The 13,891-nt window shown below is 43.6% G+C and overlaps 1 protein-coding gene across 1 annotated transcript; it reads right to left on the bottom strand.

The window, feature by feature from the left end:
• Positions 1-569: 569 nt before the first annotated feature.
• LOC115907378 (fibrinogen-like protein 1) lies at positions 570-6,911 on the bottom strand. The gene is made up of 7 exons (XM_030955248.1): positions 6,840-6,911; positions 5,921-6,131; positions 4,714-4,873; positions 3,475-3,572; positions 3,307-3,395; positions 1,704-1,894; positions 570-759 (listed from the first exon to the last, which is right to left on the bottom strand). The coding sequence occupies exons 1-7, from the start codon at positions 6,909-6,911 to the stop codon at positions 570-572; spliced, it is 1,011 nt and encodes a 336-aa protein (XP_030811108.1).
• Positions 6,912-13,891: the final 6,980 nt, after the last annotated feature.

Genomic DNA, 13,891 nt, shown 5'->3' on the forward strand with positions numbered 1-13,891 from the left:
GTGCAGATTAGCAGTTGGAGCATGCCCATCCACAGGTTTGGTTTCACACACTCCAGAAGCATTCTGCAACTGAAGTGGGGCAATTAGAACCATAGGGAAAGTTGCTTAAAAACATTCTCCTGATGCAGAGCAAAGCACTAACAAAGGCACACCAGATGAAGTCCAATTCCCCATCTCCTTGTTCTTTCCATCCTGATGTTGTCATAACTGAAACACTGATGGTTAAAATGAAGATGAGAAAGGTTTAGACCTTGAAAAGCATAGATTGATTAAAGGACATGCTTGATCCTTCTAAGTCCAGAGAACTTTCAATAAACATTCTTCAACAAAGTCTTGAAGACTGCTGAAAAAGAAATCTCTGGTTATTCCATGACTGTGATCCATATGTTTTTTTATTAAATTGTTGTCTGGCTGTGCTCAAACAACTCGTGCTGTTAGCCTCAGGTAGCAGAAGCAGGTGCAACTCCAGCTATCAAGTGCAGGTTTGGCAATTGGCAGCAGCAGAGCACTGGCTATCAACTTACACCATTCTTTTCAGCCTGTGCTTTTCTCTTTCCAAAGCAGCAGTTTCAGCTGGCCTGACTGTTCTCACCATCTCCGCTCTCTCTGTCGATAAAGAATGGAGCCCTGATTTTCATGGCTGAGTATTTCAGTGAGTACCACATCCCGTGCCATGTAGACCAAACCAAGCCGTCATCATGGGGTCCACTGTACTTCCCTCTTTTGTAGTATCTCCCATTGAGGTTTACAGCATGGCACCTTGAAACAATGCAGGAAAGACAAGAAGGGAATTCAGTTTAGCATGAGAAAATACTGCATCATTGCAATGAAGTACCATTCTCACACAACAGATATCTAGATATGCCAGGGCGGGAGGGACTAAATGGTTATTGCTTTTTAGTGGAACACAGGAATATGTGGGTCATCCTAAAGCAGACACCTGCACTGGTCAGATAATTCTGCCTGTTGACTCCTTCAGGTGTATTAACCATGGGCATTAGAACTGCAGGGTCTGAACAAAGGGGTGTCATGCCATTTGGTATGCCCTAGCTCAAGCGTAGGCAGCTCCATATTGACACCTAAAAATGCAGATGTCTTTTCATGGAGGTAAATCCTGCTATTGATGTACATTTTTGTAGCTCCACCAATTTCAATTGGTATGTGATGAGAATCCGGTCTAAGAAGCTCATCCTGTACTAAAGCAGAGAAAATCTGAGAGTTACATCCCGGATTCCAGGGCTGTTAAACATGAATCCCTATCCATTGATGTGTGGCATATGGCCAAACAGCAAATACACCCTCATAACTGTTGTGGGGTAGCTCTGCCCTTAGACAGAGGGTCCACTCTAGGGGAATGTCCTTACACACTTCACCTTACCATGGCTACAGTTGTTTTTTTCACTGGAGTATAACACAAAGCACTTTCAGGAATTTTAACTGAGCTCTTTTCCTTCCAGGTCATTGTCCCCTGTGCATTTGTTCTGACCCATTTTCTTAAAGTGAATTCAACTTCCCTGCTTTGCTCTAATAAAAGTAGTAAATTGTTTTCCTTTGAGGATCTGTAGGTCTGAACATCTAGGTTTGGCTGTGAGAGGTGGCAAGTGCACACAGCAGCCTTCAGCTGCTGTAAGGCAGGCAAGTCCTCTCAGTTGTGCAGCCACCCACAACCTACACATCCAAGAGGAATCAGCTGTTTTCCATACCTGTTAAACCACCAGCCACCCTTGTTCTCTGATGCACAGTTGCCTGCCAGGAACTGATCGTGATCCTTATCAAATGTGGTGAACTGCATCCCTCTGTGAGAAGCTGACCACTGATCTTCAAAATTGCTCCCACCAGACAGAGCGTCGCCAGCATTACCAGAATAGGTGCCAAACCATAACCTGTAATTTTCCTGCAAGAATATGTGAAACATGTATTTGATATCCATTCTTTCTGCCTTTCCTCACAGTTTTGAGGCCAAATTAGCTCTGGATCTTTCATCCACTGTCAAAGGCAGGACTGTTGAAGTCAAGGGTGACTTTTGTCTCCATGCTTTAATGATCCTAGTGTAGATCAATGTAGGATTTAAACTTCCAGAAGGGATTGGTAATTGCTGCTGCTACAAAAGGCTCCAGGTTTATTGTCATTCAAAAACCATTTAATACACTTTACAGCAAGATGGAAAGCTCTTTCTAGCTGATCAAGAGCAACTTAGCAAAAACTGCCAAGCGTCAAGTAATTGCCTTCATAAACAGATCAGTTCTTCAGCTAGAATAAATGAATAGGCGTTTTGCTCTTCAAAGGAGTAGAAGCTATCTGATTTCTATGCTCTGATCCTGGTAGGAATATTTAGAATAATAGTTCCACTGTGCACAGCTAACAGGTCAAAGAGATATTTGATATTAAGTGGATGGTCACATTTGTGTTGTGGGCTTTCTCCTGTCATCACTGGCCTCATTTCTTTATGAAAAATGGCAGTAAGGTATTGAAATGCAGCTGTTCAAACTTTTCATAAGAAACTTCTAATTGCAAGCTGAGTGTGATGTGCACATTTCTGGAGCGGTGATGGAGTTGGAACTAGCATTGGTCCATGCAGTATCCTTGGTTATTTGGGTTGGTTACATGTGGTGTTCAGGAAGGCAAAGGTATTCAGTCTGCAAAGAACAGCACCTGTATGGAGCTGGACATTGTCTACAGCTAGAAAGCACAGCATGAAAATACAGGATGTGTCTGTCTCTGGGCTTTCTGTGTCTGTGGCAGTAGGTATAGTGCTACAGGTACCTCTCTGCAAGATAGGAACTTACAACTGCTCTTTCAAAGCTTTGATTAGAATTCGCTGTTTTATTTTAAAATAAAGTTGAGAGGATTTGCTCTGACACTTGCCTTTTATGTGACAGTCCGAAACACTCTCTTAGGAAGCAGGAGAACAGGGTTCCATTTAGTTGCAGAGGTTCAAACACTAAGGGTCTTCTCACTCACAGAAGACTTTAAATCATGAGGCTAGAGGCAAATATATGTGGGAATCCCTGTGCCCTGTGGCAGGGAACTGTCCTCTGTTCAGCCGCACAGTTAGGAAGAGGGCACAAACATGTGATCCTGTTACCCATTGACCTGGGTACTCAGTTGTAAGGAAGAAGTCCTGCGTTTATGTCCCTGATCCCAGGGCTGTTTGTCAGTCACACAAACTAGGAAGCCCAGGAAACCAGAGCAGGTAAGTTTTGCAGAGCTGTAGATACAACCCTGATACTGGTGTGATGCTGTGTATGCAGCTGCCCCACCCTCACAGACCAAAGCAAGCAAATCACTGCTCTCTCCATTTCTTACCTGCTCATTTGCAAGCTGGAAATTTTCATAGATTGCATAGCGTCTTTCCCCATGCCAGTCCATCAGGTCAATCTTTAATGAGTACTCTCCTAAACATAAAGTTGTGTCATGTTAGATGAATACCTAATGCAAATTAGAGAGAAATCTAAGGAGAAAAAATACTTGGACCTCTAGCAAGCAGGTCATGGATGTGGTCGTTGCCCAGCCAGTATTCATCATTCTTGCCCTGGAATTTCCCAAATCCCAGTTTGTAATCATCCCATTTCCTGCACAGAAAAATTTATAGATATAAATTTCATCATGAGAGGGGATTAGATAGTTTGTGACACTTGAGTATGGTAACAAGTAAAACTTCACCTGTATCTACATACTGTTTACTAAAAGTATCCAACTCATCTAGGAGTAAATACAACTTGCAGCTTACCTTTTCCCCTGCTAAACTGTGCACAGACATATTTGGGGATCAAACCTTCAAACTGCTAGATGCAGTGCTTGCAGACTGATGTTTCCAGTTAAATGGAAAGGGAAAGCAGCAGCTGTCACACTGGTCTTCAGCAAAACACCTGATATTCAGATGTCACTTCAGCAAGTCATAATTCACCTGCTCTATGTATTACCTTTGATATTCTCATATACTCCAGTGTGTGTTATCATTTCGCGCTTAGTAACCCTGTGTTTATTCCTTTTCTCGTGTTGTTGTTATGGATATTCATTCTGCCTGACCTTCATACTAGTCAATGCTCCTCTTCAGGATATTTTTATTTCACCTGAACTACCATGGCTAGGTAGCTATCTCTGTGTAAGCTGGCTTAGAGTCACTTGAGGTAGCTTTGCAATGCACTGCATAGACTTTAGAAGGCATTAGATATGCCCTGATGTTGTGTGTGCTGTGATAGTGAATTAACCTTCATGAGGACATTTCTTCTGAACTGTGCTACCACAGCATCTCTCCTCCTGTAAATTTCAGTATGAAAGTCACCTCGCTGGGATTTTGCATAGGAAAAGGACAATCTGGTTTGGCATTTTTAAAAGTTATCTGAATACGATAATAAATGTTACAACATGTTGAACATAATTCCTCACATCAGAACAGATCTGTTCAACAGGTCTCAGTCTGTGCACTGGTAGCAGACACCTGTCAATTTGGAGCCTTTGACAGTCTTCAATAATGATAAAATATGCATTCAAATGCAGAGAACCCATGGAAAAGAAGTTACAGATCCATTTTAAAAATGGCCCCCTGCTGCCAACAGGTACCACCAGATTGTCCTAATCCTAAATTATCATCACTAATACATAGTCTTGCACATCCTGTTTCTCAAGGATGGGGGTTTGCCTGGCAGCAGGACAGAGGTAGGAGCTGGTGGCCTGACTGCAAGCCCTGTTGATGCAGAACAGTGCACCCACCTGTTGAAATTCTCCCTGCCGTTACTGCGCCGCTGAATGACGGTCCAGCCCCCGCCATCGGACATGTCACAGAATGCCAGGAAGGGCTCTCGGTCTGCTCTGGGCCTGATGCGGTAGTAGCCACTCGTGGTGCTCTTCCTGCCATACACTGCAGAGCAATCTGGGCAGAACGGTATCTGTCTGTTAAATGGGCTGGGGGCAAAGCCAAGGGCTGTGTGCCACCAAGAGGAGATGTCACTGAGAGGCTCTATGGGACAAGGACACTTGGCCAGCCTGTGCATAGCTCTGCAAGGCCTGTGAAATCAAAGGAAATGGTGCAGCGATGTAGTAGCTACACCAGTTTGCAAACTGCCAGCCTGACAAAGAGCTTTAAGGCTTGAGAGCCTTTACAGCCATGCCCTCTGAGGGAATAATGCCCAAATCTTTGGTGAGATGCAGGGCTGTATCATAAAAGCCTGAGACTGAAACTTTATCTGTCAGCAAGATAATTTGCAGGGAAGCTAATTTCCATGTGAAAGGTAAGGTACCCTTAGCTGTATTTCTGATAAGATCAGGGAATAATATTTCTAAAATAGGAGGCTAAGCTCCTGTGTCCAACTCTACCAGGGCTGTATCAGGAGAGAGCCTTTCAGGATCTCAGTGCTTCACACTTTCAGTGTAATGCCCAAAGGCTAAAACCTTGGCTACAGGAAATTATGTCATTTATGACCATGTTCTCAAAGTAACACCAAGGGACAAAGTATGCATGCCTGTTCCTGTGCCACAGAACTAATGGTGGAGCTGAGGAACAGGGAGGCTTGGCTCATCCAAACAGCTGCAGCTGAGCCAGGCACTCTGGGCTCCCCTAAGCCACGCAGGGAATATGGGCTCTTCACAAGAAGGACCCATCTCTTCCTAAAACAGACGCCTAAAGTAAATCTGATGGAAAACATGAGAAGCGATTGTTCCTCTCCGCAGGCAAGAAGCCCAACTGAAGATGTCCATTTTGTACCTGGGTAATAGCTGCCCACAGCTCAGATAAGTGACTCTAGCCCCAAGGGATATTTTTTAGTGTCAGGGCAACCAGTCAGCTCTTCTCCTTCCCATGTATCTGTATTTTAAATCACAACCCATTTAAAAATATTTAAACTTTTAGCAGACATAAAATATGACATATGGGACACTGCAGGGAGAAATACACATTGTGGCACACTACTGCAAACTGTACCTTGGTCATAGACTATCAAATTTCCACTGGTTGTGGGTAAAAGCGTCTCATGCTGCACGCTCCTGTTGCCTGAGAACAGTTCACTTTTCGTTCTGTGGTAAGTGTTCTCCAGTATGTCCTTCAGCTGCAATTCATATACGTAAAGCAAGTCTTGAAGGTGTTTTAACCTTTGTCTTAATTTATTGTTGTCTAGGAAGCAGATATCTTTATCCTATGGAGAAAATAAAACAAAACCCCCCACAATTCAGTCAGTGGTAAGGAGGGACACAGAGAAAGGAATATCTGTCTATTCTTCACCCTAGCATGTCACACTGCCTATGTGGATCAACATGATGTCATGGTGATCTCTTCCTGAGACATCTGAATCTTGCACAGCGTGAGCTGTTGAATTGAAACCAGTGGAAAAGGGGTTTCTGCAACAACCTTGGCATTGATCAGAGCATGCCAGAATATGATCAGATGCACAAAAAATTTACTTTGGATGAAAATAATTTGTCTTGACCCCACTCAATGAGCTCAAGAGGAAGTTTTGCAAACTATGAAAGTGCTCAGGCTGATAAGAGAGGGAAAACTTGGCTCTTGCACTGCAGATGGGTGAAACCAGCAAGGTTCCAGAATTAGTTTTGTGTAAAACTGGAAAAGAGCTGATATTTTGGCTATAAAATACATTTTTAAAAAATATGTTTTTGTTGTTGTTTTGAATTCTTAGTAATGTCAGTCTAGTCTCCCAGACAGCTGCATAGCCCTTAATGCTATGAAAATCATCTATTATCAGGATGACATTCCTTTAGCTTCAGGCAGATGCCTTTTTGCTCTGCTCCTGCAGCTCTCCATCCCTCCTGTGGGGGAGTATCCATCTCTGCATGACTGGGAATGGTGAACCATTGAGAGAGTACAGAAACAGCTAAAAGATACACACCGAAAACCTGGGTGCAGGTGAGCCAAAGCTGACCAGAAGGAGCAGCAGCAACCAGTGCATCATCACACTCATTTCGTATCACCTGAAAAGAGGCATTGACAGGCTGTAATAGAAGCTTTTTTACTTCCTCTCACAACTTAATCCCCTCTCACACTTATGTTTAATTCCCCAGGAGATGCTGCAGGATTTATTAAGGAGGTTGCTTGAAACTACAGGCAGGACAAAATCAGGGTAAGATGTATATTAAGGAGTAGCTAAAGCACCAGTGCAATATGCTGACAGGGATAAAAGCTCAGGTCTGCTCCTGATTCCCCACAGAAACAAATACTCTGTGTGATTTTCCAGCAGCCTCTGTATTTCCTCCCAGGTATCCACACAGGAAGTTGCTCAGCAATCATGTCTCCTTGAGGACTTTTCATCAAAATCCCACAGAGTTTATTGAGTTCATACTTCTCAAAGTGAAATTAAGAGGAATTTGCCTCCTGGTTAAGTGACTGTAGACATTCCCCTCCTCATCCTTGGAGTGGTCTGTGAGGATGGGATTACCTTGGAGGCCAAGTCACATATGTGACAAACTGGACATGAGATAATTTTCCTTAGATTTCAGGGGAAAAGATATCTACTGCCAATCTGCTCCAACACACAGATGTGGTTTTGATTGGAGAGTCTTAGCTAGAAAATATGCTAAGTGACTGCCACTGGGAACATGCAGCTGAATGTGAGTGAACAGTACAAATTGTTCTCAGTGTGCTTGCATCGTGCTTTTAAAAAAACACAGAAAAATCAGAAAGGAAAAAAAATCTGAAAACTAGGCTAAACCCAACTCCCCTGCTTCACATCTGGAAGTGCTGCAGAAACTTGGCTCCTCAGCTCTATGCTCTGAGTGATGTGCATTGTTTCAGCGATGGCTCTATCAGCATCCCTGCAGCAGCTGATGCTAGAGCTGCTTCCAAACCACCAAAGCTGCTGCAACAGAGGACCCCTCTGCCAAGATGGGCAGGCAGGGCTCAAAGCAAGCCTAGGGAAGAAGATCTCCACAGAAGCTGCCCATAAAAGATGACATGCAGGTAGATGCTCCAGTCTGTGGCAATTTTTCAGCTCATAGAGAGAAGAGTTCAACATTGCAGCAGGGGAACCCTGTGTGCCCAGGAGCACTGGTGCTGTTCACACCACCTCACAGTGGTGCCAGTGGCTGCAGTACTGGTGCTGAGGTCACATTTAGACCCCACACAGTGCCCATGGGTGATGGCAAAAAGCTACCAGGAAGGGTGGGATGAGTGACAACTCCTGGAAACCAGACAGTGCAGAGCAGAGAGAAAGAAAGTAACTCCATCTACACCTTTACCAAGACACATGAAATGCACGTACCTGTAACTTGCCTTTCTTCAGACCTCCTCCCGGAAAGATTATCTCCCTTAAAAGTCAACTGCAAAAGAAAATTATCATAAACCTGGCTGCATTTCAAGGGGTTGATGAGATTTTCCTCTCCAGATGACCTACATCAAGGGCACAGAGGAAGAATGTTTCACAGCACTAGGCAGTTTCACAGAAAAGGCACTCTCAATTCCTTGTATGAAAGAGTTACCCAAACCCCAAGTTTTCTGTTGTTACCCAGTACTCATCTTGCTGCTTCCCAGTGAGAGTAAACAACAGGAGGCTTCTATCAGCAGTGTTCTCTAAAGGAGAGGGGAGAGGGGCTCTGCTGCTGGTGTACTATTACCTACCTTGACTAGGAAGCTCAACCAAGACTGACTTTGAGTGTTTATGTGAATCACTCAGAATAACGCTCCCTGTGGGAGTTTCAGCTCATGTTTTAACCCAGCCAGGATCATTTCAGTAAGTCTTGCAAGGTGGAAATAACACAGCTTTTCCATTCAGCATTCCTTTTGCTGTTTAATCTGTTTTATAAGAGCACAGCCGTAATGCCAAAGAAGCTACAAATCTGAAGCAAGAAGCAAATGTGGGAGTATTAAGCAAGACTTGCTGATAGACTGAAATCTCAGGAGAGTTGTGTAACTCTCCTGTGAGCTGGATGATTAGATTTGCTGGTTAATACAAACAAGGACATTTGTGGAAAAGAGAAAAAAAACACAAAACCAAACAGATGGGTGCCTCCCTTTGTGTTATGGCCAAGGAATTACAGATTATTTTAAAGAAAACAGCAGGAATGTTCCATTTTACAGAGCTTTCTTCAGAGAAGAGACCATGGGCACAAAACACAAGGCACATAAACCCATGGTAAATGTCTGTGCTGCTCTTCAGGAAAGCAGGACTATCCAGCTACTACCAGCTACAGGAATGCTGTTTATTCCTTTAAAACTGCATTCCTCTTCTCCCACAAGAACCCTGATTCATTCCACTGCCAAAGGATTATGTAAGCAGTGCTTTTCTTCTCACTTGTTTTCTAGCCCCAGTTTAAGACTGGTTTTGACAGCTATGAAATTGAGTGAAATGTTTCCTCTTCTCCCTGGTGGATACTTGGCCCTTTTTTCTGCCCCTTTGGCCAGGAACTGCAGCTGGCGGCAGGGTGTGCAGGTACCATGCACTGGAGCACAGGGAGGCTGCACATCATCCCCTGGGGCTTTCACCAGCAGCAGCAACTCTTTCTCAGCTGGAGCCATCCAGACAGTGCTCAACCTGCTGGGCAACAATTTATGCTCTTGTCTAAAAGGTGGCCAAAAATCTCATTGGCCTGTGAGCATCTCCTGATCCCGGGTGGGATCACAGACAGGGCTGAGGCTGTGGTGTCAGTGTTGGAGTTGTGGTGTGGCTGGCAGTCAGTGTCTGCAGCTGTGTGCAGGGCCATAAGATTAGGGAGCATCAGGCCTCATAGCATCAAGTTCTGCTGGTCCCAGGGCAGAAGGGAGCATTGAAACTGCAGTGCCAGTGAAACTCACATGTGTGCTCTGTCACTGCAGCTTTGCAGGAACAGGACTCAATCTCCAACCCTCGCTCAGGGGCTGCCAAAACATGTCGGAGCCAAGACATCTGGAGCACTCACGCTGCCTCTAGGCCTCCACCAATGTTCGCCTCAGCAACATCTGCATATGAAAATCCCACTCAGCTGGAGCATGGTTCTTGCATACCTGTTTCATGATTAACTTATTTTCCCAGGCTAGAGAAAGCTTTAGGAATATCTGAAGCACAAGAGAGGGGTTGCCATGAGGTTGAGTTCACATGAGGGGGGTCTAGCAGGAGAGTGTCTTCAGGTACTGCTCCACTGGCTTGGAGCTAAAATAATCAAGTCATCATAAAGAACGTGGACACTGTGTGATCACCAGTGTTTCCTCACAGATGTTGAAATCCCTAGGCAATGTGACAATAAATACTGGGTTGTGGTTTTTTTCCTGGAATACACATGCTTCACAAATATTCTGGAATGCAAATTCCTGTTTAGTTTCTTGGAAGGATATCAGAGTCCCTTTTCCTAAGATACTCAGTGATCTTGTCAGCAAAAAATAACAGTCTCATTAACTAAAAACCTTCCTACCTTGCTGTCCTCCACCTTCCTTCCAGAAAATGTATGTAGGTGCTGAAAAAACTATTATTCACACATTAAATACAATACCAGCACACACAAACTGGTGGGTAAATGTGACTGAAGAGCATGGTTCTGGGGTAGCTCTTGATATTCCTACAGTTATGGGGGAAAAATGGCTTGGAATGAACACAGGAACATGACACCTGATGGATATTAATGCCTTCAGAGCCTAAAGGAACATCACTGCAGCTGGAAGGCAGTAGCGGCATCTCAAAACTCTCCCAAGACCGGTTTCTTGTTGGTTGCTTGTTCTTAAAGGGGAAAGGCAAGAAAGGAGGCAGACTGCTGCAGGCTCCAAGGGAGGTAGAGAGACCCGAGGATTTCACAGCAAGAGTCTGACTGCCTACCTGTGCTCTAGGAAAATACAGGGTAGTCTGGACCCAGCTCAAAGACAAACAGATTACTTGCACTGAATCCAGGTGCACTATGCATTTGCATTATTTTTATACTTTCCCATCACATGCCACCTTCCATGAACACCCTGCTCACTGGGAGAGACTGCAGACCAAGCTCCTTTGCAGGCACTGCAGGTGTGGAGGTACCTACCAGGGGTCTGCACATCCTTGATGTTTGAGCTAGTGCACATCTCTGCAGGAATCTGAGCTGCCAGCTTTTTTAAAACAAAGTTAATATATGAGATCTGAAACAAATATTTATTGTTTTTTAATCTAACAATAAAGGGTTTCATCAAAAGTAAGCTGAAATTAAAAGACCAGGATGACATCAGCCACCACAGTTTCAACCTGTGAAATAACCGAAACCGGCATTTGCGCATGAAAAGTCTGTGGTTGGTAAGCCAGGAGTAACCACAGAAATCTGTGTACAAAGCAGCAGCAATGGTGGCAGACCATGAAACATGCTAGATCTGAATACTTTGATAACTTTCAAAGAGCAAATACATAATTCAGTTTAACTAATGAGTCTGCATGCAGCCTATGAGTATCTAATGGGTTGACACAACAAATGTAATTATTTTGTAAGTTCCTGAGGGCAAGCACAGGTCCCAGCAATCCCACGTCAGGAATAGCTGTACCAAAGGGAATTAATCACAAGACTAGAGGGGCTATGTGGATTCCATGATCTTCTACCTACTTCAGGTCAGAAAACTTCCCTGACCTAATTCACTCCCATTTGAACTGAAACATCACTTTGATTTTGCTGCAGAATATTTAGTGCAGAAGAACCAGCCACAAACCGTAGGATGTTCTCCCACTTTTTAGTTACTTGCATTGAGCTTTTTTTTTTTTTTTGCCCTGAGTCTGAATCTCCCAAATCTCATCCTGCAGCCTTTGAATTTCATGATGCCTTACTCTGAGAAGGGGAAGAGCCCTCTACTGCCAAAAGCCTTTTTCCCTCCTAAAGGCTAGGTCCAATCACAGAAGCTGTGTGCTTGCTTGGGGCTGGGAATCCAAAACCCCATGATCTGCTTTGGCTGAGGGTGTGTGTGCAGGAAACCCAGCAGGGTCATGGAGTGAGGGGCTGCTTTGGAGCTTTTCCTAGGCAGGGCTGAGGAACATGGCACAAGCACAGCACACCTGTGAGCAGGGCACTTGGCTGGCATGGAGAGGAAAAGCAGGAACAAGTTCTGCTCCTGGAGAGATTTCATTCAGGGCAGTTTAATGTAGAACAAGTAGACAGAGCTGAGAAGAGCTGTGGGTGGTGTATGACAGGGTGTGGTGGAGGTGGTCTCACTGGGCATGTTGAGGGGGCTCCAGGAACTGCAGTACTCTGCCTGGATTTGGGAGCCTGATCTGCCCTAGGCAGGGACAAGCAGCAGAGATATGTGGTCAGGACAGGAGCAGAACTGCAGGTTCTGGAGGGATCTCTGCAGCACAACAGAGAAGTGCCACATCAATTTAACTGCCTCAAAATTAGGCAATTGCTGAACAAATACCTTTGTAGTCATAAGTGTTGATGGTGTGAGTCTGTGTACACCCCTTCTGGGGCACCTTGTCCTTTTTCCAGATCCAGCCCTGTCTGATTGTGATTAAGTCACTCACATTAAGAGCCATACAAAGAGCTCAGATAATATTTCCAAAATCTTTCCTGTTTGTGGATCCAAGGATCTCGCTCCTTTTGTCACAGGGCTACATGCCAAAATCATCTGTCACTGGCTAATCCCTGCTGTTGCTCCAGGACTTTTCGGGATTACCTGCCTTCCTCTGTCACCGATGCTCCAAGTGTGACCAGGGTGTTACCCAGTGCAGTCAGGATGACTGTGATTCACAACACCTGAGAAGTTAGTCCAGAAATGCCTGCCAGCTTTTCAACATGTGCACACACAGGCCATGCAGGGTGGCAGGTGCCTTCCAGGGAGTTAGAGGGACTGTAAGCAGACCTAGAATGTTTTTAACACATGTTCATGGTCCTTCTGGTACCAAGGGTATCGAACATCATCCTGAGGTCTTGTGTTCTGAGATTGACCGTGGATGTAAGTCACACTTTACTCAGTGCCAGGCAGTCGTTCTTATTCTATCTGACCATGGTTACAACCTCTGCGTCAGCTGAAAACTTCATCACTCAGAATCTTATCCAGGCCATGATTTAAAACAAAACAACACAACATTAAACAGTGCAAGACAACACCCAATCCCTACAGAACCTCTCAGGAAAATAATTGCTTAAGAATGGTTTATCTTTTAGTTATTTTAAGACTAGTGTGCTGCACTTACATCAATGTGAAATGGGTTGATTGAACCTTTTTAATCAGTTATTTTCTAGCCAGTGAGTTGCTTACAGAAGCAACAAAATATTTTTATTTTAGCAGTAAAACTTGCAATCTTGTTTTAGAAATATAGTGAGCACAAGTATTTTCCCTAATTGCTACGCTGATTTACAATTATTATTAATATAATTATTTTTTGCTTCTACTATTAAGCTTCTTTAATATTTTATTAGTCTAAACCCTCTTTCTAATCTGCTCTCACTTCTCAGGGAGCAGAACCAAGATGAAAAGCTATCACCATCAGGTCATCTGGTCTACCTGTTTTTAATATTGGCAGAGAATTCATTTTTTACCCACTTATCTTCATATTTCTGCTATCTCAAGACTTAATAAAAATGTAATATTTTTCTTGTCTGTCTTAAAAGAATCAGATACAGAAGAGCAATACCTACCAATTTAAAAATCTGTCAAGTTAAGAGATTCTGTTTACCACCTTCTCTGTTATTTTTGGAATGCAAAGTGTGTCATCACCCCTCCGAGAAATGCACACTTAATCCTTCTCTTCAGCCTGTATGTAACTGGATTATTTACTAAATACTTAAATCTTTTTTCATTTTTGACAATTCAGCTATTTTACACTGATGGAAAATTGTCAGAGGATCAGAACTGGATTCTCAAGAATTATTAAATACCAGTATCATGACTTAACCAGCAAAATATAATGAAAAATATTTACAAGTCTTGAATGTAAAAAACGTAACACTTTCAATGCTTCCTTTTTATTTTGTCTTTATGAACCTTGGATCTTGTTCCTATGCTTTTCTCTACCAGCTGAGAGATAGAAAT

The sequence above is a fragment of the Camarhynchus parvulus genome, chromosome 1 (assembly GCF_901933205.1).
Source record: "Camarhynchus parvulus chromosome 1, STF_HiC, whole genome shotgun sequence".
Lineage (NCBI taxonomy): Eukaryota > Metazoa > Chordata > Aves > Passeriformes > Thraupidae > Camarhynchus > Camarhynchus parvulus.

Coding starts and splice junctions, on each gene's coding strand:
- LOC115907378 (XM_030955248.1), bottom strand. CDS start 6,911: ATGAGTGTGATGATGCACTGGTTGCTGCTGCTCCTTCTGGTCAGCTTT. Junction 4,874..5,920: donor TTTGATAGTCTATGACCAAG/GTACAGTTTGCA, acceptor CGTTCTGCCCAG/ATTGCTCTGCAGTGTATGGC. Junction 3,396..3,474: donor CCATGACCTGCTTGCTAGAG/GTCCAAGTATTT, acceptor CTTTATGTTTAG/GAGAGTACTCATTAAAGATT.